Source organism: Hypanus sabinus, chromosome 19 (genome assembly GCF_030144855.1).
Source record: "Hypanus sabinus isolate sHypSab1 chromosome 19, sHypSab1.hap1, whole genome shotgun sequence".
NCBI lineage: Eukaryota > Metazoa > Chordata > Chondrichthyes > Myliobatiformes > Dasyatidae > Hypanus > Hypanus sabinus.
The window spans coordinates 50491835-50518244 of NC_082724.1; the positions used below are offsets into that span (position 1 = coordinate 50491835).

Genomic DNA, 26410 nt, shown 5'->3' on the forward strand with positions numbered 1-26410 from the left:
TCTTGCTCCCCACTTCTTATCCCATTATCCAGATTCTGCTCCTGAAGTCTGACCCCACTCCATGAACCCGACCGTCCTCCTTGCTCCTGATCTTACTTGCTACCCATAGCTAGACTGGCCCTGAATTGGAACCCCCTCCCACCCTCACATTTCCATCACCAGTCAGGTTTGGAGTCAAGTGATGCAGATAAAGCTTTCAAGGCACAAATGTTATAATGAACTGGATAGCAGACATCACAACTGTACTAACCAGGATATAATTACTTTATTCACTGGTCTCAACATCCACTACCTCACCAGCAACATTCCATGGTTACAATATGTACTATCTGGCGAACACATGGTTCTGAGACTTCTAAAAAGTTATTAGTACTCAATTAGTCTTCATATTTCCCCAAACGAGAACCTATTGAATGGGCCTGTGAAAGCATTTCACCCCGCAGACAGCAGAGATTCAGGAAGCCCCCTCGCTAGACCCTCCAAGGTCGATTGGGGATGAGCAATAAATACTGAGTCATTACACCCTCCAAATTACTTGTCAAAAGTAAAATTGTGCACAGTCATCTGCCCAAACTGGTCAAGCACACATACAGTCAAACCAAATCCGAAGTTCTACAATAACAGCCCAAGAACACAAGCTGCTTAATCGTTACGTACTTGGTCTCAATGAGAATGTCACCATTAGCTGGGTTCAGCACAGCTTTGCAGATGAGCTCCTGAGTAACTGGAATGGCCGTGTTGTTGGAAACACAAAGGTCGGAGAGGTAATCCAGAAACCTAGAAATGAGGAACACCCCAATTAGTTTAACAAGAACACAGTTGAAACTACAGAAAATTAGTGTTATTTTATACTAAGCCATAATAGTAAGTGCAAACTCAGCTGTTCCTGCTGGGTATAGGAGGGGGACCAAGGACTAATTGGAAATTATAAGCCTCAGAAGGAGGACAAGGTACCTGGAGAGGAGAGGTAAGAAGGGGAAATGAGGATGGCACAACAGTGTCATGCTAAGTATGCTTTTCAGCATTGGCTGTTCGATCGGGGTTCGATGCCTGTGAGGAGTTTGTACGTACTCTGTGATTGCATGGGATTCCTCCCACATTCCAAAGGTGTAAGGGTTAGGGTTAGCAAGTTGTTTTGACAAAAACAACACATTCCTCTGTATGCTTCTATGTACATGCAACAAATGAAGCTAAACTTTCTTTCTCATTCTCCAATCTTTCTATTTAAATGAGGGCTTGAGAGCTGTGGTAAGGAAATAAAGTAAATGTTGAAGAGTAAGTTAAGAGGTGGGACGGGTCTGAAACCAGGTGGCAGAAGAGTAAGTAATTCTGTGGTTAAATGTAGAGATAAATGCATGCAATAAAAAAATTAAGTCAGGAAAATAAGTTGCTCAGTTTCAATGAAGTTTCAGAGTTTACTGTGGCAGATAAACTGCAGTTTAAACAAAGCAGCCCAGGACGAAAAAAAACTTGGGAGACATCCATCATTATGGGACGTTAGGCTGGCCAACAAGGGGACATGCAACTTGTGATTTAAAAAAATGTTCATCCGCAAACAGCTTCAACCAATCATAGGAAGACTACACAAAATGAGGCCATACCAGCTCTCTACACAACTAACCTACTAGTCCCCACTCATCCCACCTCCTTCCAAATGGCTTGGCATTTCTTTTCTTTCAAGTATTCATCCAGTTCCCGATCTTTAACCCAACGACAAAGAATTGTATTCCCCACAAACTAACTCACCTCGGCTCTCGGTTTTTCCTGACTAAGCTGACGAAGGTTTCAATTTCAGCTGCCGTGATGTGCTTTTCCAAGAGCTTACGGTTGTTGTGCAGCAGGGCTGTTATAGTGTCTTCAGCCAGTACATCGTATCCAATCTGCTTCTGCATGAAGCCAAACTGTTTTGCGATGTACTCCTGGAAATCAGAGCACACAAACAGGAGTTGCTTCAAGGACCATGAAGAATCTAAACAAGGGATCCGAAAAATTTCTTCTGCTTTTACCAGAATAAAGGGAAAGAAACAATCATGTTTTATCCATCCACTAAACCCCTTCAACTTTCATGTGGACTTTGGCAAGGAAACATCTCAATACAGACTTCTTGTTTTTTAGTCATGAGATTCAACATTAGACTTTGTTTCAAATTTCAAAATATACTTTATTCATAGTTTTAAAAGTGCAAAATTCTTTTTACCATTCTTAGTGTAATATGGTCAATTCATTCAATAGTGTTAAAACTTTTACTTTAATCCACAGCCCCTGGGATGACTTCCCCATCAGCTTCTCCTCCACGTACAGACAGAGTTTAGTCTGTGGTCCATCTCCACAGAGCCTTTGTGGTAGCTGCACCAAACTTGAGTGCACCTTTAAGCGTGCTCTCCTACAGCCTAGAATGTACCCAAATACCATGAAGTACCATCACTCCTCTCCCTAAACCCCACTGTCACTGACAGTCTAAGAGCTCTGAGCATCCTCTCTTCCAAAGCAACTTGGAGTAAAGATTTCCTACCAAAAAGGTTGTCATGTCAATTAAACAGAAAGTAAACTCTGCTCTTTTTACCTAAGACAATGAAAAACAAAATATATCAAGGAAGGAATGCAACCCATCAGCATACTTATACAAACCAGTCATGCTTGGAATGGAAGTTTCAAGCTAAGATCTGACTGCACAGTATGATTTAGACTTCTGACCCTGTACCTGGTTTTTACGGTAGTCTTGCTGGGAGTGTCTCAGTACTCGGTAACAGAGTCTGCAAATGTGCCGGAATGGGGCATGCCTCTGGTCTCCCAGCTCCTCCAGCCTCAGCATGGGGCCATCACCACTGTCCGTGAACGGAGCTTGAAGCAGCTTAAAAATCTGTAACGACAGTGAGAAGCCAACAATAACCACGAGTCTTTAGCTTGTCCAGTATAACTGCACATTACCCATGTTTACTGCTAACTTCAGTGAAATGAGAGGAACAACAAACCACCCCCTTGCTTGGCAGCATATGAACAAATGGTCATTTAGAGTTTGAGCTTCTTCCCATCTTGTCACCTGGAGCAGCAGTTCATATGGATTAATAGCCAAAGCCACTGCATGCCGTTTCAAATAGATTGACAAGAGCAAAATTTACCATATACACTTTCAGCCTTAATGGGCACTTAAAATAAATATGCAGACTAGTGTGGAGGAACTGATCACAGGAGGTAGGACAGAGGTTAATCCTGAAACTGAACAAATTCTTCAGAGTTGGCTATAAATCAGAAAGGCTCAATGTCATCTGCTTTTGCGGTTCCATTTGATCTCTCAGGACATAAACAATTCTAATCATTTTTGGAGAAGCCAATATCTGTCACAAGCAAAATAATAAAGTAAAATTATTTCAGTCATTATCTGTTGCGTTTGGGATGCTGCTGTGCACGTGAGCTGTCAAACATCCTTATAGTGATTGCACTTTGACATGACCGTGACCACTAGCTTTAAAATAGTAACGAAGAAATTTACAGCATCCTTACAAAGCAAAAAAATCCACCTCACGTATGGTTGTATATGGGATGTTGAGCAAGTCAGATTAATGCTTAGCAGCATGGAAAGTGAGTTAGGATGTTTTAAGGAAGATCAAGCCTTCAGCAACTCAAGACACAGATGTGAAAAGTGGAATCATTCAATCTGAGTATGAAGAGGAGGTCAGAATTAGAGTGAAGATATTATGCAGAACAGAGGGATAGAAAAGCAGGGTTATGTTTGTAAAGAATTTTATAATTGAACATTTACTTAGCAAGGAGCTAGAGGGGAGTACACACAAGTCAGACCTGGTGTAACATGAAACAAGATTCAGGATTGTTTAATCACAAACAAGTGAAAATCTGCAGATGCTGGAGGAGCTCAGCAAGCCAGGCAGCATCTATGGAAAAGCAGCAGAGTTGACTCTTCAGGCCAGGAAACCTTCAGCTGGACACTGAAGGGTCTTGGCCAAAAATGTCAACAGTACTCTCTTCCATAGATGCTGCCTGGCTTGCTGAGTTCTTCCAGCATTTTGTGTGGCTGTCATTTCCAGCACATAATTATGAAGGGGAACAAGAACAAAATAATTGTTACTCTGATCTGATGCAGTACATAATAAACAGAGTAAGATAAGGAAGACAAAAATAATAAAACAATAAATATGAATACACAAGAGAGCTTGTATGTATTGACTGATTGTACGTCTATAAAGTGGCGCTAAGGACAGAAGTGTCTGTACACAAGGTGACTGACCGACAGGAAATTATAAAATAGTGATGGTTGGGATGTGCGGGGGTGGGTAGTGGTAGTGATCGGCCTTACTGCTTAGAGAAAATAACTGCTTTGTTTCTAGTGGTCCTGGTGTAAGTGCTTTGTCCCACCCCCCCTCAGAGAGGAGATGAGCAGTCCAACAGGGTGGGCAGGATCCTTGATGTTACGGCCCCTTTCTGGATTTATGTAACATTCTGGATGATCTCAAGTTACTGGTAGGCAGACGGAAGGTTGCCCGACACTGCAACGGGACAATCAAGGTAACAGACACTCCATTAATGTTTCAGCAGCAAATGAGCCTAGACAGGAGCAGAGACAACTAACGTTGCAGATGCACAAATAGAGAGACTTTGTTAATGGCACAAACGACGACCAAAACCGACCTCTCGATTCTGACAACAATGGAAATGGTTTCAAGGAATTCTCCTGGACAGCAATGGAGTTGGTTACTGGGAAAATGAAACTGATGACAGAATGGGACACCAGAGTTTTGGTCTTACCATTATTTAGTTAGTGGACCAATCAGTACCAGATGTCAGATAAGTGAAGAGGAGTGTCGCTAGTCTTCAGAAGCCTGACAGTGCCTTCCAGATCGCACCGACGTGAGTGAGCTGCACTCATAAAACATACGTTCAGTGGCCACAGTATTAGGTACCTCCTGTAACTAATAAAATGGCCACTGAATGTATGTTTGTTGTCTTCTGCTGCTGTAGCCCACCCACTGCAAGGTTTGATGTGTTTTGCATTCAGATATGCTCTTCTACACACCCCAGTCATAATACATGGTTATTTGTGTTACTGTTGCCTTCCTGTCAGCTTGAAATAACCTGGCCATTCTCCTCGAACCTCTCTCATTAATGAGGCATTTCCACCCACAGAACTGCTGCTCACTGGATGTTCTTTTTGTTCCCCCCCAACCCCCCACACCATTCCCTAAACTTTAAACAGTTGTGCGTGAAAATCCAAAGAAATCGACAGTGTCTGAGCCACTCAAACCAACTAGCCTGCCACCAACAATCATTCCACAGTCAAAGTCACTCACGTCACATTTCTTCCCCATTTTGATGTTTGGTCAGAACAACAACTAAACCTCTTGAACATGTCGGCGTGCTTTTATGCATAGTGTTGGTGCTACATGATTGGCTGATTAGATACCTGCATTAGAGGTGTGCAGGTGTACTTAATAAAGTGGCCACTGAATGTACAACAGGAGGCATCCTCAGTTATGCCCCAAGATTACAACTCTTTTTTAACCCTTTATTTGGTCCAGAAGTGAAGGTCAGCTAGATGTCAATTATGTTAGATTTTTGGATACAAGAATGAGCAAAGTTCTTGACCAGTAGAATTTCAGTCTTGAACCAAAGAATTGGGATAGATTTGACACATTTCAAAAAACTCACAGATGAAGTTCTTTCCTTAACGCGGCAGCTTTTACATTCTCACTTCCCAACCGTTCTGCAAGGGAACTCAGAAACTTGCTAGGTCTAGAGTGTAGGATGATCAGGTCCAAAGTTGGGCCTGGTTTCAATCAACCTGGCAAATTTTCAGAAGAATTGCTTTTTGTTAACGATGAGATATGCATACAAAACCTTGAGGCAGAGGTCGCTACAAGCGCATGTTCATTGCTACTGTTTTCATGTAACTGTGCCAGAAACAGATCCCATTTTCCAAAGACTATGAAGTTCCTCAAGCTGACAGCTATTCTAATCAGTGTCCTAGAAAGACAGATCCCAAGAAAGCATCACACCAGGGTCAGAATAGAGAGAGTACGAGATTATAGATACACACCTTGTATCACAATATTTATCAGTTATATAAAAAATGCATTCTGTATAGATTAATCCATTTAAAAGTTATTTGCAAGATTTACTTTTGAAGAGAATACTCAACTTCCACAATATCTCACCTGTTTTAAAATATTTTGCTCTCTCATAAGTTTCTGTCGCTCCCGGTTTGGTTTATTGATCACCACTTCTAGCACATCTTGACCCGAATTTGGAACGTCCGCAACAAAGAACACCAAATCTTCCAGAAGCTTTGTAACAAATCTGTTTAAAATACACATAATAAAATAAAGTGCCAGGCAGCATAAACTGCAGAATTAGCAAGCAGATTAAACTACTTCAAATACGGAAACTTAACATTAGCATGCAACTTTTTCCAAAAATGTAAACCACACTTTTAGTTGACGTTATTTAGGAAATCATTTTCTGGAACCAAAAGACAAATCCATCTGCCAGAAATCTGAAGCAAGAACAGAAAATCTTGAAATATGCAGCATGCCAGTCAGCACAGAAACAAGCTAAACATCCTTCACTGAAGTGAGAAAGTGACTTCTCCAGTTGTGAGCAAGAGTCCTCCACCTGAAGTTAACTGCTTCTCTCCTTTCGCCAATACTGTCAAACTAGAAGTGTGTTTCAGCTTTGTTTTTAAGGCTGATGATTAGTGTACAAGTCCAGCAAAACTACCAATTTTATTTGCTTAGAAGAGTACAGTTCAGAAACAGGACCTTCAGCCCACATTGTGCCAAGTTAATTAAATTATTATCAAATGCAGCCTGCCTATACAATATCTATATCCTATTAAATGCACTTCCTGTGCATTTAAGTGCCTATTAGAAGCCTCATGACCAAACTCTATGGTATCTGACCCTACCATCCGCCAATGCATTCCAGGCACCCACCACTATGTTTAAAAAGCCTGTCTCGCACATCACCTTTGAACTTGCCCTTCTCACTTCAAATGCACGTCTTGCGGTACTGGACATTTCAACCCTGGGGGAAAAAATTGGCCAACTATCTATGCCTCTCATTATCTCAAATCTCCATCATGCTTTTCCCTTAGCCTCCACCACTCCAGAGAAAACAACGCAAGTGCACCTGACCTCTCCTTATAATACACGTCCTCTACTGCTGGTCAAACTGGTAAAACTCTTCTGCACCTTCTCCAACACCTCCACACCTTCACTCCAATGGGGCCAACAGAAGTGAATGCAATACTCCAGAGGCAGACCAAGTAGAGTATTATAAAGTTGTAATATAACACCCAGATTCTTGAACTCAGTTCATCAACTAATAAAGGAAAACATGCCATGTGTTCCTTTCTCACCACCAATCTGCATAGCCAGATAGAGACGTACAAACTTGGCCTTCTGATCTCTCTATAATTTAACACTGTTAAAGGTCTTGTCATTAACAGCGTACTGTCGCCTTACAGTTTGATATCCTAAAGGGTATCCTACAGCATCACTTACCCGTCCTCAGTGCCACTAAATACCACTAATCATCATCTTGTCTGTAAACTTATTAACCTGCCCATCTGCAGTACATTTTCATACAGGGTTTTTTTTAATATATAAAGTGGCCTGTGACCACTAGTCATGACCTCCAACCACAATAAGTTCCATGGACCACTTGCTTCTGTCTTCTTTCGGCAAGCCAATTCTGAATCCATATGAACAGTTCACCATGGATCCATGCTGCTTAATCTTTTGGATGAGCTACCCATGAGGGACCTTGTCAAATACCTTACTAAGATCCCTTTAGGCAACGTTTATGAATCTACCTTTAATAACCTCCTTGAAAATCTTAATCAATTTAAGAAGACACAGCTGGCCATAGATTTCCAAACATGGATTTCAAGTGCCTAGTCCCAAGAATTCTCTCCAGTAACTTCAGTACCACTGGCACAAGACTCACTGTTCTATAGTTCCAGGATTACCCCCGTTTCCTTTTTTGAATAATGGAATAACATTAGCTCCTTGCCAGCCCTCCAGGACCTTAGCTAGAGGGGACAAAAGGTCAAAGCCCCAAAACTCTCACCTCTCTGAATAACCTGGGTTATATCCCATCAGGCCCTAGAGACTTAACCAGCTTAATGCTCTATAGGAGACCCAACACCTTTATCTTGGAATGCCCTAAGATGTTAACACACTCTATACTGATCTCCCTATCCTCCGCATCCTTTTCCTTGGTGAACACTGATACAAGGCACTCATTTAGGAACTCATCCACATCCTGTCGCTCCAAGCCCAGATTCCCAACTTTATCGCTAAGTTGTCCCTAGTTAACATCTTGCTCTTTATGGGTGTATATAGAATTCTTTGGGATGATCTTTAATATTAGATTCCAAGAACTTTTCATTGCGCTCCTGGCTTTCCCAATTCCCTTGAGATTTTTTTCCTATCTTCTTTACAAACCTTGAGATCTTTTTGATTGCAGCTACCTAAACCTTATAAAGGCTTCCTTTTCATTCTTCACAAAATTCATTTCTCAACATCAATGTTCCCTTACCTTGCCATGTGTCCTTTTTTGTCCCCTAATGTAACACACCCATACTCTGTGCAGTTGGTCTTCCAACACCCTCCACAACTGAAGCGCTCAAAAACAGATGCTCCCAATTAATTTACCCTCGTCCCTGCTTAATAGTCTCATAATTTTACCTGGTCCAATTTTGCAAGATCCACACTAATCCTGATCTACAACTATCTTAAAATAGAGTTGTCACTGTCTCTAACTGTTTTCCCACTGAAAGGTCAGTTACCTGGCAGACATTATGTAATGCCAGTTCCCATATGGTCCTTCCACTTGCTGGACTAACTACAAATTGACCTGAAATTTTGCCCCTTTTACCAGTTCTACAGCTACATATTCACCTGTTCTATTTTTGTTCCTACCCTGACTAGCACGTGACACCAGGAATAATCCAGAGGTGACTTCCTTCAAGATCCTGGTTTATAACTTCATTCATAAATCTCTACTTAAAAACAAATTCTTGAAACAAGAATTAGGAACCCTGAGATCTGCACTAACAATCTGGAGACACAGATTTAAAATTCACCATGATAGCTGTGGAATTTAAATTAAGTCAACAATCTAAGTTGGCAAAACAGTTTATTATTTTCATCACTTGTATTGAGAAACAGTGTCTTACCGTCAACACAGATCAATTCATTACAAAGATACATTGAGGCAGTACAAGGTAAAACAATAACTAAACGCAGAATAAAGTGTGGAGTATTGCAGTACAGATGGACAGTAATGTACAAGGATACACCAAGGTAGACTGTGAAGTCAAGAGTGTATCTTATTACACAAGGGAAACATTCAGTTTTATTACGGTAGGATAGAAGCTCTCCCTGTGCTCTCAAATTTTTGTATCTACTGCCTGATGGGAGGGGGAAGAAGAGAGAATGTCTAAAGTTGATTGGGATTGTGATTTTACTTTATCAAGGCAGCGAGATGAAAAGACAAGAGGCCACGGATACAAGGATGGTTTCTGTAATGCGCTGAGCTCTGTTAACGTCTCTTCAGTTTTGTGAAATCACAGGCAGAGCAGTTACCACACCTAGCTGGAATGCATCTGGATAGGATCTTTCTATGGTAAGTCGATAGAAATTGCTGAGGATCAAAGAGGACATACCAAATTTCTTTAGTCCCCTGAGGAGGTAGAGACATTGAGCTTTCGAGGCCATGGCATCAACATGGTTGAACAAGGACAGGATTTGGGTGATGTTCACTCCAAGGAACTTGAAACCATTGATGCATTGCACCCTTTCCTGACTTGAATTTTGTGTTTTGCTGATACTGAGGGAAAGGCCATTTTCATGGCACCATCTCACTAGGTTCTCTATCTCCTTCCTGTATTGACTCATTACTATTTGATGAAGCTGGAGCAGATTCTGTCCATGCAGTTGTGAGTGTCCAGGGAGTAGGGTAGGGGACTGAGGACACAACCTTGTGGAACATCGGTGTTGAGAATAATTGTGCAGAGTTGCTGCTGCCTGTCTTTACTGATTGCAGTCTTTGCAGTCTGTTGATCAGGAAGTCAAGGACTTGCTGCAAAGGGTATTCAATCCCAGGGTTTAGGATTTCGGTGATGAGCTTGCTTGGGGTAATACTGAAGACTGAGCTCGAGTCAATGTAGATGCCTTTACTGTGCAGATGTTCTAGAGGCAGGGAGATTCATCAGTCATAGACCCACTTTGCCACTAGGCGAAATGCAGTGGGTCCAGTTTTCCCCGGGAGGCTGGAGTTAGTGCGCCAAGATCAGCTTCTTGAAGCAAATTGCAATTTTAATGTCAGAGCAAATGGGCAGTAGCCATTAAGGCACATTACCTTGTTTCTCTTAAGTAGCAAGATGACAGTGCTCTCCTTAAAGCAGAAGGGAACGTCAGACTGAGGCAGGGAGAGGTTACAAATGTCAGCACATTCCCCTGCCAGCTGATCTGCACACAATTCAGGGGCATTAGAGGTCATTGGAGTAGGTTCAAGGGCATTGGAGGTCATTGGGGTAGGTTCAAGGGCATTGGAGGTCATTGGGGTAGGTTCAAGGGCATTGGAGGTCATTGGGGTGGCTGGTGACATTCCAATCCCTTTCTGTTCAGTATGTGCATAGAATGCATTAAGTTCATTGGGAAGGGATGCATGGCTGTTCTTGATACTGCCCAACTTTGTTTTGTAGCACATAAACCCAAGCCCTGTCATAACAAACGGCTGGTCCAGGACTTTATTTTGGACTGCAATTCTCCTTGGCTAAAAAACAAAAGAACTACAGATAATTGCAAAAATCCACCTAACTCATGCATGCCATTCAGGAGTGGATATGTGCTATCATGGCCTAAGTGCCCCCCATAGCAAGATAAACACATTTAGAGACAGCTAGAGACCCATAATAAGGTAATTAATTCAAAGCATCCATCAAGATAGCCTAACCATCTACTGTGCTCAGGAGCAGTAAGGGTGGGTGATAAATATTGCCTTTTCCAGTGTTACCAACATTCTGAAATACAAGTACTAGGCAAGAACCTTATCGTAACTCAAATTCAAAGGTCAGTTAAGAATCAAGCATGTTGATCCAGGGCGGCAGTCTCTCATACTGAAGTGTCTTTGAGAAGCACATGAGAACAGGTTGTGCTTTTATGAGCATTGTTAGCTTTTCTTTCAGGAATGGGATGTGGTCATTCCAACTCAAATCAGAAACAGAATTGACAATGGGGAATGTTGACACAGTAGGACGACAGAAAGCGAGGTTTTATTGACCTAAGATGCAATGGAAAGTGAAGGTTTTCAATAATTTGTCAATCAATTAGTATGAACAATACTCTGGAAAAGTTTCTTGCATTTGTTCCTCATACCCACAAATTATCTTCATTTTTAAGTTTCCAATAACAAAGACATAACTGGCTAAGAGGAGCTTGCTAAACAAGTAAGAGAGCAAACAGCTGAGAACGACATCCAGTGCAACATAGATTTTGAAGTAATACCACTACAAGAGCAAGTAAGTGGATTAGAAGGGCTGATGTTCCCTACTTGCAATGACCACATTTTTCCCATAAACCTCTAAAAACACTAATCTTCAGGATGATCCAAATATCCCTGCTCAAATTTTGTTTAGTAATAACCAAGGAATTTTAAGTAATGTTGCAAAATTATTTCAGTAAATACAAACGTTGCTTTATAAAGGACTTTTACAACACTTCCAGATTGACAACTTTACAACTGCACTAAACTAGGGGGGGCTGTGGGGTGAAAAATCACAGACAAAAATCAAAAGATGGGAAGGTGTTTACACAGTGTCTTGCAAGAAAATCTGTGTGGCCAACAGCTAGCTGTGTGATAAAGGGATGTCACCTACCGCCTTTCATTCTGTGTAATTGTGCCCTTCTCAAGTTTGCCGGCTATTGAGGCCAACACTTTACTGGCATCATTGGCAAAGTCCAAGTCTCTTACTTCAGCGGGGGAAACAGGTACAATTGCAAATGCTTCCTTGTCCTCTTTAGTTGGAGAAGTGCCAATCTGTAGTGGAAGGAGAGGTGGTGGCACCATCAGTTAGCCCACAACTTAATGACTTAATATTAATAATCAGCAAACACGAAGAAATCTGCAGATGCTGGAAATTCAAACAACACACATAAAATGCTGGTAGAACACAGCAGGCTAGGCAGCATTTATAGGGAGAAGCGATGTCGACGTTTCGGGCCGAGACCCTTCGTCAAGACTAACTGAGAGGAAAGATAGTAAGAGATTTGAAAGTGGGGGGGGGGGGAATGCAAAATGATAGGAGAAGACCGGAGGGGGTGGGGTGAAGCTGAGAGCTGGAAAGGTGATTGGCGAAAGTGATACAGAGCTGGAGAAGGGAAAGGATCATGGGACAGGAGGTCTCAGGAGAAAGAAGGGGGGGGAGCACCAGAGGGAGATGGAGAACAGGCAGAGGGATGGGCAGAGAGAGAAAAAAGAAACAACTAAATATGTCAGGGATGGGGTAAGAAGGGGAGGAGGGGCATTAATGGAAGTTAGAGAAGTCAATGTTCATGCCATCAGGTTGGAGGCTACCCAGCCGGTATAGAAGGTGTTGTTCCTCCAACCTGAGTGTGGCTTCATCTTGACAATAGAGGAGGCCATGGATAAGACATATCAGAATGGGAATGGGACGTGGAATTAAAATGTGTGGCCACTGGGAGATCCTACTTTCTCTGGCTGACAGAGCATAGGTGTTCAGCGAAACGGTCTCCCAGTCTGCGTCGGGTCTCACCAATATATAAAAGACCACACCAGGAGCACCAGACACAGTATACCATACCAGCCGACTCACAGGTGAAGTGTCGCCTCACCTGGAAGGACTGTCTGGGGCCCTGAATGGTGGTGAGGGAGGAAGTGTAAGGGCAGGTGTAGCACTTGTTCTGTTTACAAGGAAAAGTGCCAGGAGGGAGATCGGTGAGAAGGGATGGGGGGGGACGCGTAGACAAGAGAGTCGCATAGGGAGCAATCCCTGCAAAAAGCAGAAGGGGGGGGGGGAGGGAAAAATGTGTTTGGTAGTGGGATCCCGTTGGAGGTGGCGGAAGTTACGGAGAATTATATGTTGGACCTGGAGGCTGGTGGGGTGGTAGGTAAGGACAAGGGGAACCCTATCCTGAGTGGGGTGGCGGGTGGATGGGGTGAGGGCAGACGTGCGGGAAATGGGAGAGATGCGTTTGAGAGCAGAGTTGATGGTGGAAGAAGGGAAGCCCCTTTGTTTAAAAAAGGAAGACATCTCCTTCATCCTGGAATGAAAAGCCTCATCCTGAGAGCAGATGCGGTGCAGACGGAGGAATTGTGAGAAGGGGATAGCCTTTTTGCAAGAGACAGGGTGTGAAGAGGAATAGTCCAGGTAGCTGTGAGAGACTGTAGGTTTATAGTAGATATCAGTAGATAGGCCGTCTCCAGAGATGGAGGCAGAAAGATCAAGAAAGGGGCGGGAGGTGTTGGAAATGGACCAGGTAAATTTGAGGGCAGGGTGAAAGTTGGAGGCAAAGTTAATGAAGTCAATGAGCTCAGCATGTGTGCAGGAGGCAGCGCCAATGGAGTCGTCAATGTAGCAAAGGAAAAGAGGGGGATGGATACCGGTATAGACTTGGAACATGGACTGTTCCACAAAGCCAACCAAAAGGCAGGCATAACTGGGACCCATACGGGTGCCCATGGCTACACCTTTGGTTTGGAGGGAGTGGGAGGAGCCAAAGGAGAAATTATTGAGAGTAAGAACTAATTCCGCTAGACGGAGGAGAGTGGTGGTAGAGGGGATTTGGTTAGGTCTGGAATCCAAAAAAAAACCGAAGAGCTTCGAGACCATGTGGGGGATGGAGGTATATAGGGACTGGACATCCATGGTGAAAATAAGATGGTGGGGGCTAGGGAACTTAAAATCATTGAAACAATTCAAGGCATGAGAAGTGTCACAAACATAGGTGGGAAGAGATTGACCAAGGGGGGATAAGACAGTGTGTCGCTTCTCCTTATAGATGCTGCCTAGCCTGCTGTGTTCTACCAGCATTTTATGTGTGTTGTTGTTAATATTAATAATGTTTGATCCAAACTTACCTTTAGCATAACTGGTCTCTCTTCATCTTTGTCAATTGGAATATTGGTGCTGTGAACCCACGTGTTTGTGCAGAGATGCCGGAGTCTCACATAGGAGTTCCTAAAATACAAGTTAGATGTCAGATATACCTTGTCGTCATTTAACCACTTACTCTTACTTGAAGCATTTATACTAATGCAGTAAAATGTACCAAAGCACAAAATCATATCAAATAGAATTTAACACCTTATCACTCAAGCCCAAATAAAAGGAGCACCTTGAAAAAGAGAGGGGGATACTTTAAAAAAGCTGATTGAGGAAATTTCAGACATGAGGCTTAAGGAAACAGGAGATCTAATTCCTACAAAATGAGAAAAAAATAATAGACAAAAATTCAAGACAAATTACTGTGAATCAGTTTCAGGATAATGCTTCTCAGTTGTTATGTTACCAGTAAGTTATGTGATTGTGAGCGATTTCCCATTGTTACACTACGCGAGCCTCCGTTCCTAAAAGTGCATGAACTTTTGATATGAGAATGCAGTACTGTTAAAGAACACAGATCACTGCTATTATGAACCGAAATTTCATGAGTTGAAATTTTTCCTCACCTCAGACCACAATATGGCGTGCAACATGTTATAGAGCAAATTCAAAGGCAAAATAGTAATAGTCATCATATTTAACACACAAACTGCTGGAGGAATTCACAAGGCCAGGAAGCATCTATGGAAAAGAGTACAGGCTGACATGCTTCAGCAGGCTCTCATTATTTTGTGTGTTGCTTGGATTTCCAGCACCCGCAGATTTTCTCTTGTTTATGATCATACTTAACACATTTTCCCTAGGATTTGCTAAAAATCAATTCTTTCACAAACATGCATCAACTTTAATCTTTGCACATTACCTATATATTTTTTTTCCTTTAAATGCCTCTGTAGTGTGATTTTACAGCAGTTGATTCAGTAGCAATGTATTGAGGTATGTTGTTCCACGTCTTGTGAGTGTGAGAGAACCTTTACTGTGTTGGGAAGGAGCGTTCTCTTTTCCACTGCCCTAGTTGTGCAGTCCTGAGTCATGCTGCACAAAGCACTTGCCCAGAACAGATGCTCAACATTACCTGGGTTTCCCCCTTGGTTTGTCGTACTGGCAGTTTGTATACTGATTGATAAACTAGGGCAGCAGTTCACATGCAAACTATACAGTACACAATGTCAGTGCTTCTGTACTCAGACTTTCGAAGGTATAGATAACTGAATAAGACAATTTCTTGCTTTAAATCCTGTGCCCCAAATGTCACTTTCTCAGGAATTGGCAAGACATGCATATCACAAAGCAGCCATGTTTCTTGCACCCAATACCAAAAACAAAACTCTTTTTTTAATGATAAATGAGATTAGTTCGATGAGCTGAATCAAGATATCTCACACTTTCAGAGATCTCAGCATAAAGTAACTTCTTTGGTTAGAATATTACATGAAACTCAGTTTAATTTGGGTAGAAGGCAAATTGAGAGACTGTTTAAACAAGTTGCTCATGGCTAAAATTCCTTCAACAATTTGGCTTCCAGGTATATCGATCAGATTATTTGTGACATTACACAACGATATTCCCTTTCTTATTAACTAAGCTTCCTACTACAAAGGACATCTCACTGTGCAAGAGGTTTGCCAGCCCATAGCAAAAATATATGAAAACTCACTCAGCAGAAAAACCAGGGAATTTTGCTGTCAATTTCACAAATAGTTAAGATGATGCTGTTCAGTAAACTAACCACATGAAGCTAAATGGAAATCAAAAACTAATAAGACCATAAGACATTAGAGCAGAATTAGACTATTTCAGTGATTGAGTCTGCTCCACCATTTCTGACTTATTATGCCTCTCAAACCCAATCAATCGCCTGCCTTCACACCATAACCTATGACACCCTGACTAATCAAGAACGTTTTAACCTCCACTTTAAATATGCTCACTGACGGCCTCCAAGGGCATGTGTAACAATGAATGCACAAATTCACCACCATAATTGCAGTTCAGTAAAGAAGAAAAATGAGTAACAGCCAAAATCATTGAGCAACTCAAAATACACATTTACATGGCACATTTACTTTAATATTTTATGCCTTTCTTGATACATGGTAGAACATGCAAGTTTATTTTAATTACTGATTCTTTAAATTAATGCTTAATAAAAAGATGCATGATGGTCACACAAAATTAAAATTTGTATGTCTTGGGCAAATGTATACAATAGGTTTCCTGCTGAAGTAAAAACGTCCATCAAATATTACATTCTAAGAGGTAACAAATTTGGATGGGATGTTAAATCAAAACCTTCTGGGGTGAAGGAGGTAATATAGTGGGAATTTGCACCAGAGAGTGTTTAATGATGTCCTGCTTAATGTTTATTCATTCATTATACAACGAAAATGGATCATCTCATTGCCGCTCAGGATATATATATACACACACATACACACACACATTTTATATTTATATATATATATATATATATATATATACACATACACACACACACGTCTACCTTTCATTTTATTCTTGCCCAAACTGTCTACCAATTAGCTGTAAAAGGATTCTTATCATTGTGTGCTTTGAATAGACTCTTAAAAAACTGTCCATTTCTGTTATGAACAATAACATTTACAAAGTTATTACTGCAGAATTTGAGAATGTTTAGCACTATTTTTAAGCTGTAACATCACTACTTTCTTCCCACCAAAATTATACAGATATAATTTTCTGAAAATTAAGCATTCAGTTCCATGACTGATTAATCTGTAAAATTATTTGTAAATTAACTTGCTTAAAATTAGAAATTCACTAACCAATACATTAACCCATCAGAAGATCATAAAACAAAGTTCAGCCTAACGGGTCTGCTCCGCCATGGCTGATTTACTAACCCTCTCAACCCCATTCCCCTGCCTTCTCACTTTGGTCTAACCTTTGGTGCCCTGACTAATCAAAACACCATCATCCTCCACTCTAAATATAGCCAATGACTTGGCCTTGAATTCCACAGATTCACTACCATCAAGCTAAAGGAATTGCTTTTCATCTCTGTTCTGAATGTATGTCTCTCAAAACTGAGGCTGTGCCCTTTAGTCCCATCTCCCGCACTATAGAAAACTTCCTCTCCACAACAGCTCTGTCCAGATTTTTCAATATTCATTAAGATTCAATGAGATTTTCCCCACACCCCCCCAACTCATTCTTCTAGACATCAGGCCCAGAGCTATCAAATGCTCCTCATATGTTAACCCTTTCATTCTTCTGAATCTCCTCTCCAATGCTAGCATATCTTCCCTTAGTTAAGGCGCCCAAAATACTTCACAATATTTCCAGTGAGGTAAGATCAATGCCTTATAAAGCCTCAGCAGTACATCATTTTGTGTCCTCGTCCCCTTGAAACAAATGCTGGCATTGCATTTGCATTCCTTATCACCGTATTCAACTTGCAAGTTAAACTTTAGGAAATCCTGCATTAGAACTCCCAAATCCCTATGCACCTGATTTGTGAATTTTCTCCCCATTTAGAAAATAGTCCACATCTTTATTTCTTGTGCCAAAGTGCACGACCATGCACTTCCCTACGTTATATTCCATCTGCCACTTCCTTGTTCATTCCCCCAATCTGTTTCAGTCCATCTGCAAACACTCTGCTTTCTCAACACAACTTGCCACCCCATCTATCTTTGTATTGCCACAAACTTGAGCATAAAGCCATCAATTCCTTCATCTAAATCACTGACAAGCAACGTGAAAAGAAGCAGTCCCAACACCGACTCCTGCGACACACCACTTGTAACTGGCAGCCAACCAGAAAAGGCCGCCTGGATTCCCATTTTTTGTCTCCTCCTGGTCAGCCAATTTTCTAATGCTAGTGTTTAGCAACTTCATGTGCAGCACTTTATTAAATATCTTCTGAAAATCTACATAAATAACATCTACTGGCTCCTTTTTCTATCCTGTTTGTTATTTCTACAAAGAACCCCAACAAGCTTGTCTGGCAAGATTTCCCCATTGGAAAATTTTGCTGACTTTGGCCTTTTTTGTCATGGGCCTCCAAGAAACCTTATCCTTAAAAATAGAAATCTTTCCAACCACTGAAATCAGTCAAACCGTCCTTTAACTTCCTTTCATCTGCTACCTTCCCTTCTTAAAGAGTAGAGTGGCTTTTACAATTTCCCCGTCCTCCAGAACCATGCCAGCATCAATTGATTTTTGAAAGATCATTGCTAATTTCTCTACAATCACTTCAGCTACCCCTGGAGTGCAGTCCATCTGGTCCAGGTGACTATTTAGCGTCAGACATTTCAGCTTCCCATAGTAATAGCAATGACCCTCAATTCTGCTCCGACACTCATGCATTTCTGTTATTCTGCCATTCCACAGTGAAGACGGATGCAAAATACTTATTCAGTTCGTCTGCTATTTCTTTGTCCCCCATTACTACCAATCACCAGTGTGATTTTCCAGCAGTCTGATATCCAGTCTCATCTCCCTTTTTCTCTTTATATCTTTGGGAAAAAAAAACTTTTTGTATCCTCTTTTACATACATTATTGGTAGCTTCCCTTTAGATTTCATCTTTTCCTCAGCTTATGGCTTTTTAGTCACCTCCTGTTGGTTTTTAAATGCTTCCCAATCCTCTACCTTCCCACTATTTTTTGCTACATTATATGCCTTCTCTTTTGCTTTCATGCTCTGACTTCCCTCATCAGCAACAGTTGTCTCACTTCCCTTTTACAGTACATCATCTTTGGGATGCATTTTTCCTGTGCTTTCTGAATCTCCCCCAGAAACACCAGCCACTGCTGTTCTGCTATCATCCATTCTAGTGTCCACTTCCAATCAAATTTGCTCTGTAATACTCTTTACTCCACTAAATACATCGAATTTTAGCTTCTCTTTCTCAAACTGCAGGGTGAATTTTATCATGTTATGATCACTCAGTGTTACTCTACCTTAAGATTCCTAATCAAATCTGGGTCATGACATAAAACCCAATCCAGAATTGCCATTTCCCTAGTGGGTTCAACCACAAGCTGCACTAAAAAGCTTTCTCATAGGCTTTCTAGAAATTCTCTCAGTGTCCAGCACCAACCAGATTTTCCCAATCTACCCCATGACTAACAAAACATTGCCCTTTTTAAAAGCCTCTTCTAACTCCCATTGTAATTTGTAGCCCACATCCTGGCCACTGTTCAGAGGCCTGTACTTAACTCCCATCAGGGACTTTTTACCTTTGCAGTTTCTTAACTCTACCCACTGAGATTCTACATCTTCCAATCCTATGTCACTTCTTTCTAAGGAATTCTCTACATTTTTTAACCAACAGAGTCACTCCACCTTCACCCCTCTGTGCTCATCTCCCTGTCGTTTTGATACAATGTGTATCCCTAATGTTGAACTCCCATCTACGATCTTCTTTCAGCCACATCATACCCGCCCGTCTCTAATTACACAAGATTATCTACCTTATTCCATATACTGTGTTCATTCAAATATAAAACATTCATTCCAGTATTCATCATCCTTTTCGATTTTGCCCCCATGTTACACTTCAACTCATCCCACTGACTGCAATTTTCTCTATCATCTGCTTGTCCTTCCTCACAATCTCTCTATACATTGCATCTACTTGTATACCAACTGAGTCATCCTCAGTCCCATCACTCTGCTTCCCATTCCCAGAGGAACAGCAAACCTGCCTCTGTGCCAATAGACCCCCTCGGGTTCAGGTGTAACCCATTCTTTGTGTACAAGTCATACTATTGTGTATTTAGTATTCCCTTGATAGTTGAGTAATATTGTAAATGCATTGTTTATTTAAGTATTGTTTACATAACGCATTGCAGGTTATATGCAAAAGCACATAAGTGTCATACTTTATATGCGCTCGCCTAATTTAAAGTGAAAAAGAAGTTAGACTTGAAATCCTGGCTCCCTTGCTTTCCTTTTAATTAGTTTTTGTGTTTTAGAGTTATAAAACTTAACAATAGAGGACACAAAGTTTTAAGTGAACCTGAGAAGTCTACCTAATTTTTGAAGTGCTGATAGATGTTTGAGTTAATAAACAAAGCACAACAAGAAAAAAAACAGCATCAGCATGTGTTCTTTGGAAGGGAGAGAGAGGCCAAACTTAAAAAAAAAGAGGCAGAAACAGACAAATTCACAGGTTCATAAACACGAGTCCGAATGATCACTATCATAAATAAAGAGCAGAAATGGCTGGCTACATCATAAAGATTGATTGCACAAGAGATGACTGGATTTTGTATGCTCAACAGATGGAGCTCAATTTTGAAGCAAATGAAATGTCAATGAGAACTGAGAGCCAGTTTTGTTGATTGCATTGGGTTTAAAAGCGCACTTTTTTTTAGAAGATTAACTGCTCCAACCAAACATGCTGAAATGAGCTTCACTGGTAGCTTGAAAGTAATGCAGGGGCATTCAGAACTGAAACCATTGTTGACTGCAGAATGCTTCAGGTTTCAGATGTGGAATCCTTCATTAACACTGGGTCAATAGCATGGAATTCCCTTGCCGTGGGTGTACTACATGTCAGGGACTGCAGCAGTTCAAGGAGGCAACTCATCACCACCTTCTCAAAAGCATCTAGGGATGGGGCAATAAATGCTGGCTTAGCTGTTGACACCCACATCCCGTAAAAAAAAATTTAAAATCTAAAGAAAGGGGAGCCCATTTCATCTTCTGTGGCTGAATTGAAGAGATTGCCTGAGCATTGTCAGTTCAGTCAAGGGCACTGAGGGATTGTTTAGTTTGTGTAATCTTACAAGAAAGCATTCAAAAATGGCTCTTAACTGAAGCACAACTTACATTTAAAAGAGCAGTTGAAATAGCTGTATAATGGAAAAGGTAGATGGAGATGCAAGTGAGTTGCAGTCAGGAACTAAAGTGAGTGTGAGCAAAATTGCAATGTGTAAGTAAAAATCTGACTGGCCAAACAAATTGTGTTACCATTGTGGCAGGGAATCACATACATAAGGCCAAAGTAAACTTAAAGTTAAAACTTGCAGAAAATGTAAAGAGCACGATGGGCAGACAAAAGTAAAGGGACAACAAAGGGATAAAGGTAATAAGTCAATTTTCAAGTTTCGAAAAGATTACTAACCTGCATGCTGTTGATCAAAAATCTGAAAATGATGAGAGTGACTCCGGACTGCGCAGCCTTCAGATTTACAATGTTAAAACTAATCAGAGACTGGAAATTAAAGGCAAATTAAAATGGAATTGGGCGCTGGCTCAGCTGTCCACAAAATGAATCTGAACGGCTTTTCAAAGATACTGAACTGAAGCCTACAGACATAAAGCTAAGAACATACAATAGAGAAAAGGTGACTCCTGTGGCAAAGACATTTGTAATATTGAAATACAACAACCAATAAGCCACATTGGGCTTGTTTGTATGTGGTACAAACAGGAGGGCCAGCACTATGGGGACACGAATAGCTGAGACAACTACAACCTGATTTGGAAATCCATCAACCATTTGTGTGCCACATCCCCTGCAATAGAGTCAACTGAAAGTGCATGAGGCTACTGCAGTGTTCAAGGATGGCAATGGAAAACTCAAACATATCAAAGGTGAAATAGTATGAAATGAAAATGTCACACAATTTTTTCAAAGCCCATCTGGCTCCTTATGTCATCTGTGACAAAGTAGCCAAAGAGCTGGATCACATAGAGCCTGAAGGAATTTTTTCCGAGATGGAGTGGCTTCCATAGGTAACACCAGCAGTCCCAGTAGTCAAGAAGAATGGATCTGTCAGGATCTGCGGTGATTTTAGGGTCACCATTAACTCAGTGCTGAAAGTAGATCAATACCCTCTGCCCAGGATAGAGGACATCTTTGCAAACCTTTCTGGAGGAAAACACTTCAGCAAAGTGGACTTAGCCGAGACCTACCTGCAGATGGAGATGGAAGAGTCCAAACTATTCTCACTATAAACACTTAAAGGGCATTATCACAAAAATGGTCTTAACAGATGCTTTTTTGGAGTACTATTTGCACCTGTATTATGGACTACGTTGCCCAGGTACTCAGTGTCACCTGGAGAACATTATTGTTACCAGTAAGGGTGACAAGGAACATCTCCAAAATCTCAAGACATTGTTAAAAAGATCAGAAGATTGTGGGCTCAAGGCACAACACAGCAAATGTATTCCAGGGTCCTGAAAGAAATGGCAAAAATTATAGTAGAGGCTTTGGTGATAATTTACCAAAATTCTCTGGGCAGGTCCTGTCAGATTGGAAGACTGTGAATGTCATGCCACTATTCAAAAAAGTATGCAGGCAAAAGGCATTTAACCATCGGCCAGTTAGTTTAACATCTGTAGTTGGGAAAATACTTGAAGCTATCATTAAAGAAGAAATAGCAAGGGATCTGGAAAAAAATTGACATCAAGAAAATGCAGCATGGATTCAGCAAAGGCAGGTCCTGTTTGACAAACTTACTGGAGTTCTTTGAGGATATAATGAGCACAGTGGATAGAGGGGAATAGATGAAAGTTATTTACTTGGGTTTCCAGAAGGTGTTCAATAAGTTGCCACATAAAAGACAAGATGAGGATGCATACAGTTGAAGGTAATGTGCTGGCATGGGTAGAGGATTGGTCAACTACTAGAAAGCAGAGTTGGGATCAGTGGTGAACAGTGTGCCACAGGGATCGGTGCTGGGCCTGCAACAGTTCACAATATACATTAGTGATCTGGAAGAGGGGGACCAAGTGTAGTGTATCCAAGTTTGCTGATGATACTAAATTGAACAGAAAAGCAAACTGTGCATTGGATATGGAGAGTCTGCAGAGAGATCTAGATAGGTTAAGTGAGTGGGCAAAGGTCTGGCAGATGGAATACAATGTTGGTAAATGTGAGATCATCCACTTGGAAGGAAAAATGGAAGATCAGATTATTACTTAAAGGGTAAAAAAAACTGCAGCATGCTGCTGTGTAGAGGGACTTGGGAGTGCTTGTGCATGAATCACTCAAGTTTAGCATACAGGTGCAGCAGGCTATCAAAAAGGCAAAAGGAACGTTGGCCTTTATTGCTAGAGGGATTGAATTTAAGAGCAGGGAGGTTACGCTGCAACTGTACAGGGTACTGGTAATGCCACACCTGGAGTACTGTGTGCTGTTCTGGTCTTTTAACTTAAGGATATACTGACTTTGGAGGCACTGCAGAGGAGGTTCACCAGGTTCATTACAGGGTTGGGGCTGGGGGGGGGGTTTAGACTACGAGGAGAGATTGAGTCACCAGGGACTGTACTTGATGGAATTCAGAAGAATGAGAGGATATCTTATAGAAATATGAAAAACTATGAAAGGGATAGATAAGATAGAGGCAAGAAAGTTACTTCCACTGGTAGGTGAGACTAGAACATAGCCTCAAGATTCAGGAGAGTAGATTTAGAACAGAGATGAGGAGGAACTGCTTTTCCCAGAGAGTGGTGAATCTGGAATTCTCTACCCAATGAAACAGTGGAGGCTACTTCAGTAAATATATACAAGACAAAGTTGGATAGATTTTTGCATAGTAGGGATATTAAGGGTTTTGAGGAAAAGGCAGATAGGTGGAGATGAGTCCATGGCCAGATCAGCCATGATCTTATTGAATGGTGGTGCATGCTTAATGGGCTAGATGCCGACTCCTGCTCCATTTTCCTATGCTTTCATGTTCTTTAAGCCGAGCGTCACTTACTGAGATTACACCATTGACACACCAGGATTACACAAGTGTGTGAGAAAATTCAAGTAGTGGTGGAGCCCCAAGACCAAAGGACATGTCACAGTTTAGGATTTGTTAATTACGACAACAGGTAGCTGGCCCGGAAGAGATCCTAATGATCCAGAAATCTGAAACCCTGTTCCCTGCATCAATTCCTCAGCCACGCATTTATCTGCCAAGTCATCCTATTCTCATCTTCACTGATCACTACTCCAGAGGTCCTGCTTTTCAGTTTTCTGCCCAACTCCCTATATTCTCTGTTCAACACCCCTTCCCTTTTGTTTCCTATGTTTCCTTCCAATATGTACCGGCTGTTCACCCAATCTGAGGCATCCTGACTCTGGCACCTGGGAGGCAACATACCCTCCCAGTATCTCTTTCACATCCACAGAGCCTGCTTTCTGCTCCTCTAATCAGGGGAACCCCCCCCCCCCCCCACATCACAGGGCCAGACTCAATGTGAGAGACCTGGTTGCTACAGCTTCTCCCAGTGGGTCGTCCCCTCCCAAACAGCATCCGAAATGGTATATTTTACATTGAGGAGACTGGCCACAAGTGTACTCTGCTCTGGGTGCCTATTCCCCTTTACTCTCCTGACAGTCACCCACGTACCTCTTTCCTGCAACTAAGCTTCCCTGTAGCTCCTGCTGATCACATCCTCATTTCCCCGTATGAGAACCAGAATCAGGCTTATTATCACCAGCTTGTGATGTGAGATTTGTTCACTTAACAGCAGCAGTGCAATGCAATACATAATCCAGCAGAGAGGGAAAAAAATAATAAAATAAAAATAATAATAATAATAAATCAATTATATATATTGAATAGATTAAAAAGGTACAAATGCAAATACTGCATTTTTTTTTAAAGTGAGGTACCGTCCAAAGATTCAATGTCCATTTAGGAATCGAATGGCAGAGGGGAAGAAGCTGTTCCTAAATCACTGAGTGTGTGCCTTCAGGCTTCTGTACCTCCTACCTGATGGTAATAGTGAGAAAAGGGCATGTCCTGGGTGCTGGAGGTCCTTAATAATGGATGCCGCCTTTCTGAGACACCACTCCCTGAAGATGTCCTGGGTACTTTGTAGGCCAGTCACCAAGATGGAGCTGACTAGATTTACAACCCTCTGCAGCTTCTTTCAGTCCTGTGCAGTAGCACCTCCATACCTGACAGTGATGTAGCCTGTCAGACAAAGGCATCCAGCTGCAGCCCCAGTTCCTTAACATGGCCTCTACGGAGCTGGAGCTCAATGCACTTCATGCAGATGCAGGTATCAGGAAGACTGGAGGTCTCTCAAATTTCCCACATCTCACACAAGGAACATACCACTACCTCTGGATCCATTCTCAGTTCACTCGCTATGCATGAAGAGGAAAAAAACTTAGCAGAAAGTCTTTAAACTTAGAACCCCCAAACTTGTTGAACCAAAGCTGGACCACTCAAGCAATAACCCACTCATGTGATGGCCACCCTGCTTACACCTCCTTGCCTTTTATTGACCCCAATGAAAATCTGAAAGCTCCTGAACACTTAACCTCACACTGCGTCACCAACAAATGACCTTCAGCCTGCTGAAAAGTCATACCTTGGAACGAGAGAGTCCCCTCTTTGGAGGGTGGTTGTGTCTAGTTCGAAGATGGAGGAGATGTGATTCCCCTCGGGCACCGACACCAGCACGTACATCACCTTCTCCTGGAAGCTGCGGATTCTGTTCCTCAATGCTTCCTGGTCAGAGTCAATCTGATGAAGACAGTACATACAACAGTGTTAGATAAAAGGCTAAATAACAGTACTAAATGGAACTTAATTTTCAATTACAAAGAATATTTACAATGCTTGCACACTCATCTTCAACCAGCCTCTTAAAAGTTACTACCTTATAACTGGTATTACTTTACATTCAGGCATTGAAACATTTAGCTTTGAAAAATTAACCCCCCCCCCCCCCTCCCCATCTGGGAATCAACTAGTTGCCCCAGTTTAATCTGTGGTCGTCTTCTGTTAAAATTCCCAACACATTCCCAAAGTAGACATCAACAAATCACTGGCTGGCATGAAAGAACTAACTTCAAGCACTGGGTTCTGGGGTGAATAAGTGCGTTGGTGTAATATTTATCCCGATGTGGATATTGTGCATGTCTTTTATCTGTGAAGCACAACAATGGGGTTACCCTACCGGAAGGAGGAGCCACTGCTGGGCAATCTCATTGTCATGTACCATTTTGGCTTCATTGTCTAGGAAACTCTGTGCCGGCATTGGAGAGGGTCCAGAGGAGGGTCACGAGAATGATGCCAGGAATGAAAATAATGTACAGGAAGGGCTTGATAGTGCTGGGCCGACACTCACTAGGGTTTCAAAGAATGAGGGAGATCTTATTAAAACCTGTTGAATATTGAAAGGCCTAGATAGAGTGGACATGGAGAGGATATTTCCTATAAGAGGGGTTTTTAGTACCAGAGGACATCATCTCAGAATACGAGGATGTCCTTTTAGAACAGAAATGAGGAGGAATTTCTTCAGCCAGAAGGAGGTGAAT

The 26410-nt window shown here is 41.7% G+C and overlaps 1 protein-coding gene across 7 annotated transcripts in view; it reads right to left on the reverse strand.

Annotated features, from left to right (window-relative positions):
• itpr1b (inositol 1,4,5-trisphosphate receptor, type 1b) overlaps window positions 1-26410 on the reverse strand; it is a 531527-nt gene that overhangs the window by 327411 nt on the left and 177706 nt on the right. For all 7 annotated transcript variants that reach the window (XM_059944385.1, XM_059944380.1, XM_059944381.1 and 4 more), the window contains exons 12-18: window positions 25459-25613; window positions 14119-14218; window positions 11897-12057; window positions 6168-6309; window positions 2702-2860; window positions 1747-1919; window positions 658-777 (exon numbers count right to left, since the gene is read on the reverse strand). In XM_059944385.1, the coding sequence (XP_059800368.1) occupies window positions 658-777; window positions 1747-1919; window positions 2702-2860; window positions 6168-6309; window positions 11897-12057; window positions 14119-14218; window positions 25459-25613 (1010 nt within the window). The remainder of the gene's footprint in view (window positions 1-657; window positions 778-1746; window positions 1920-2701; window positions 2861-6167; window positions 6310-11896; window positions 12058-14118; window positions 14219-25458; window positions 25614-26410) is intronic.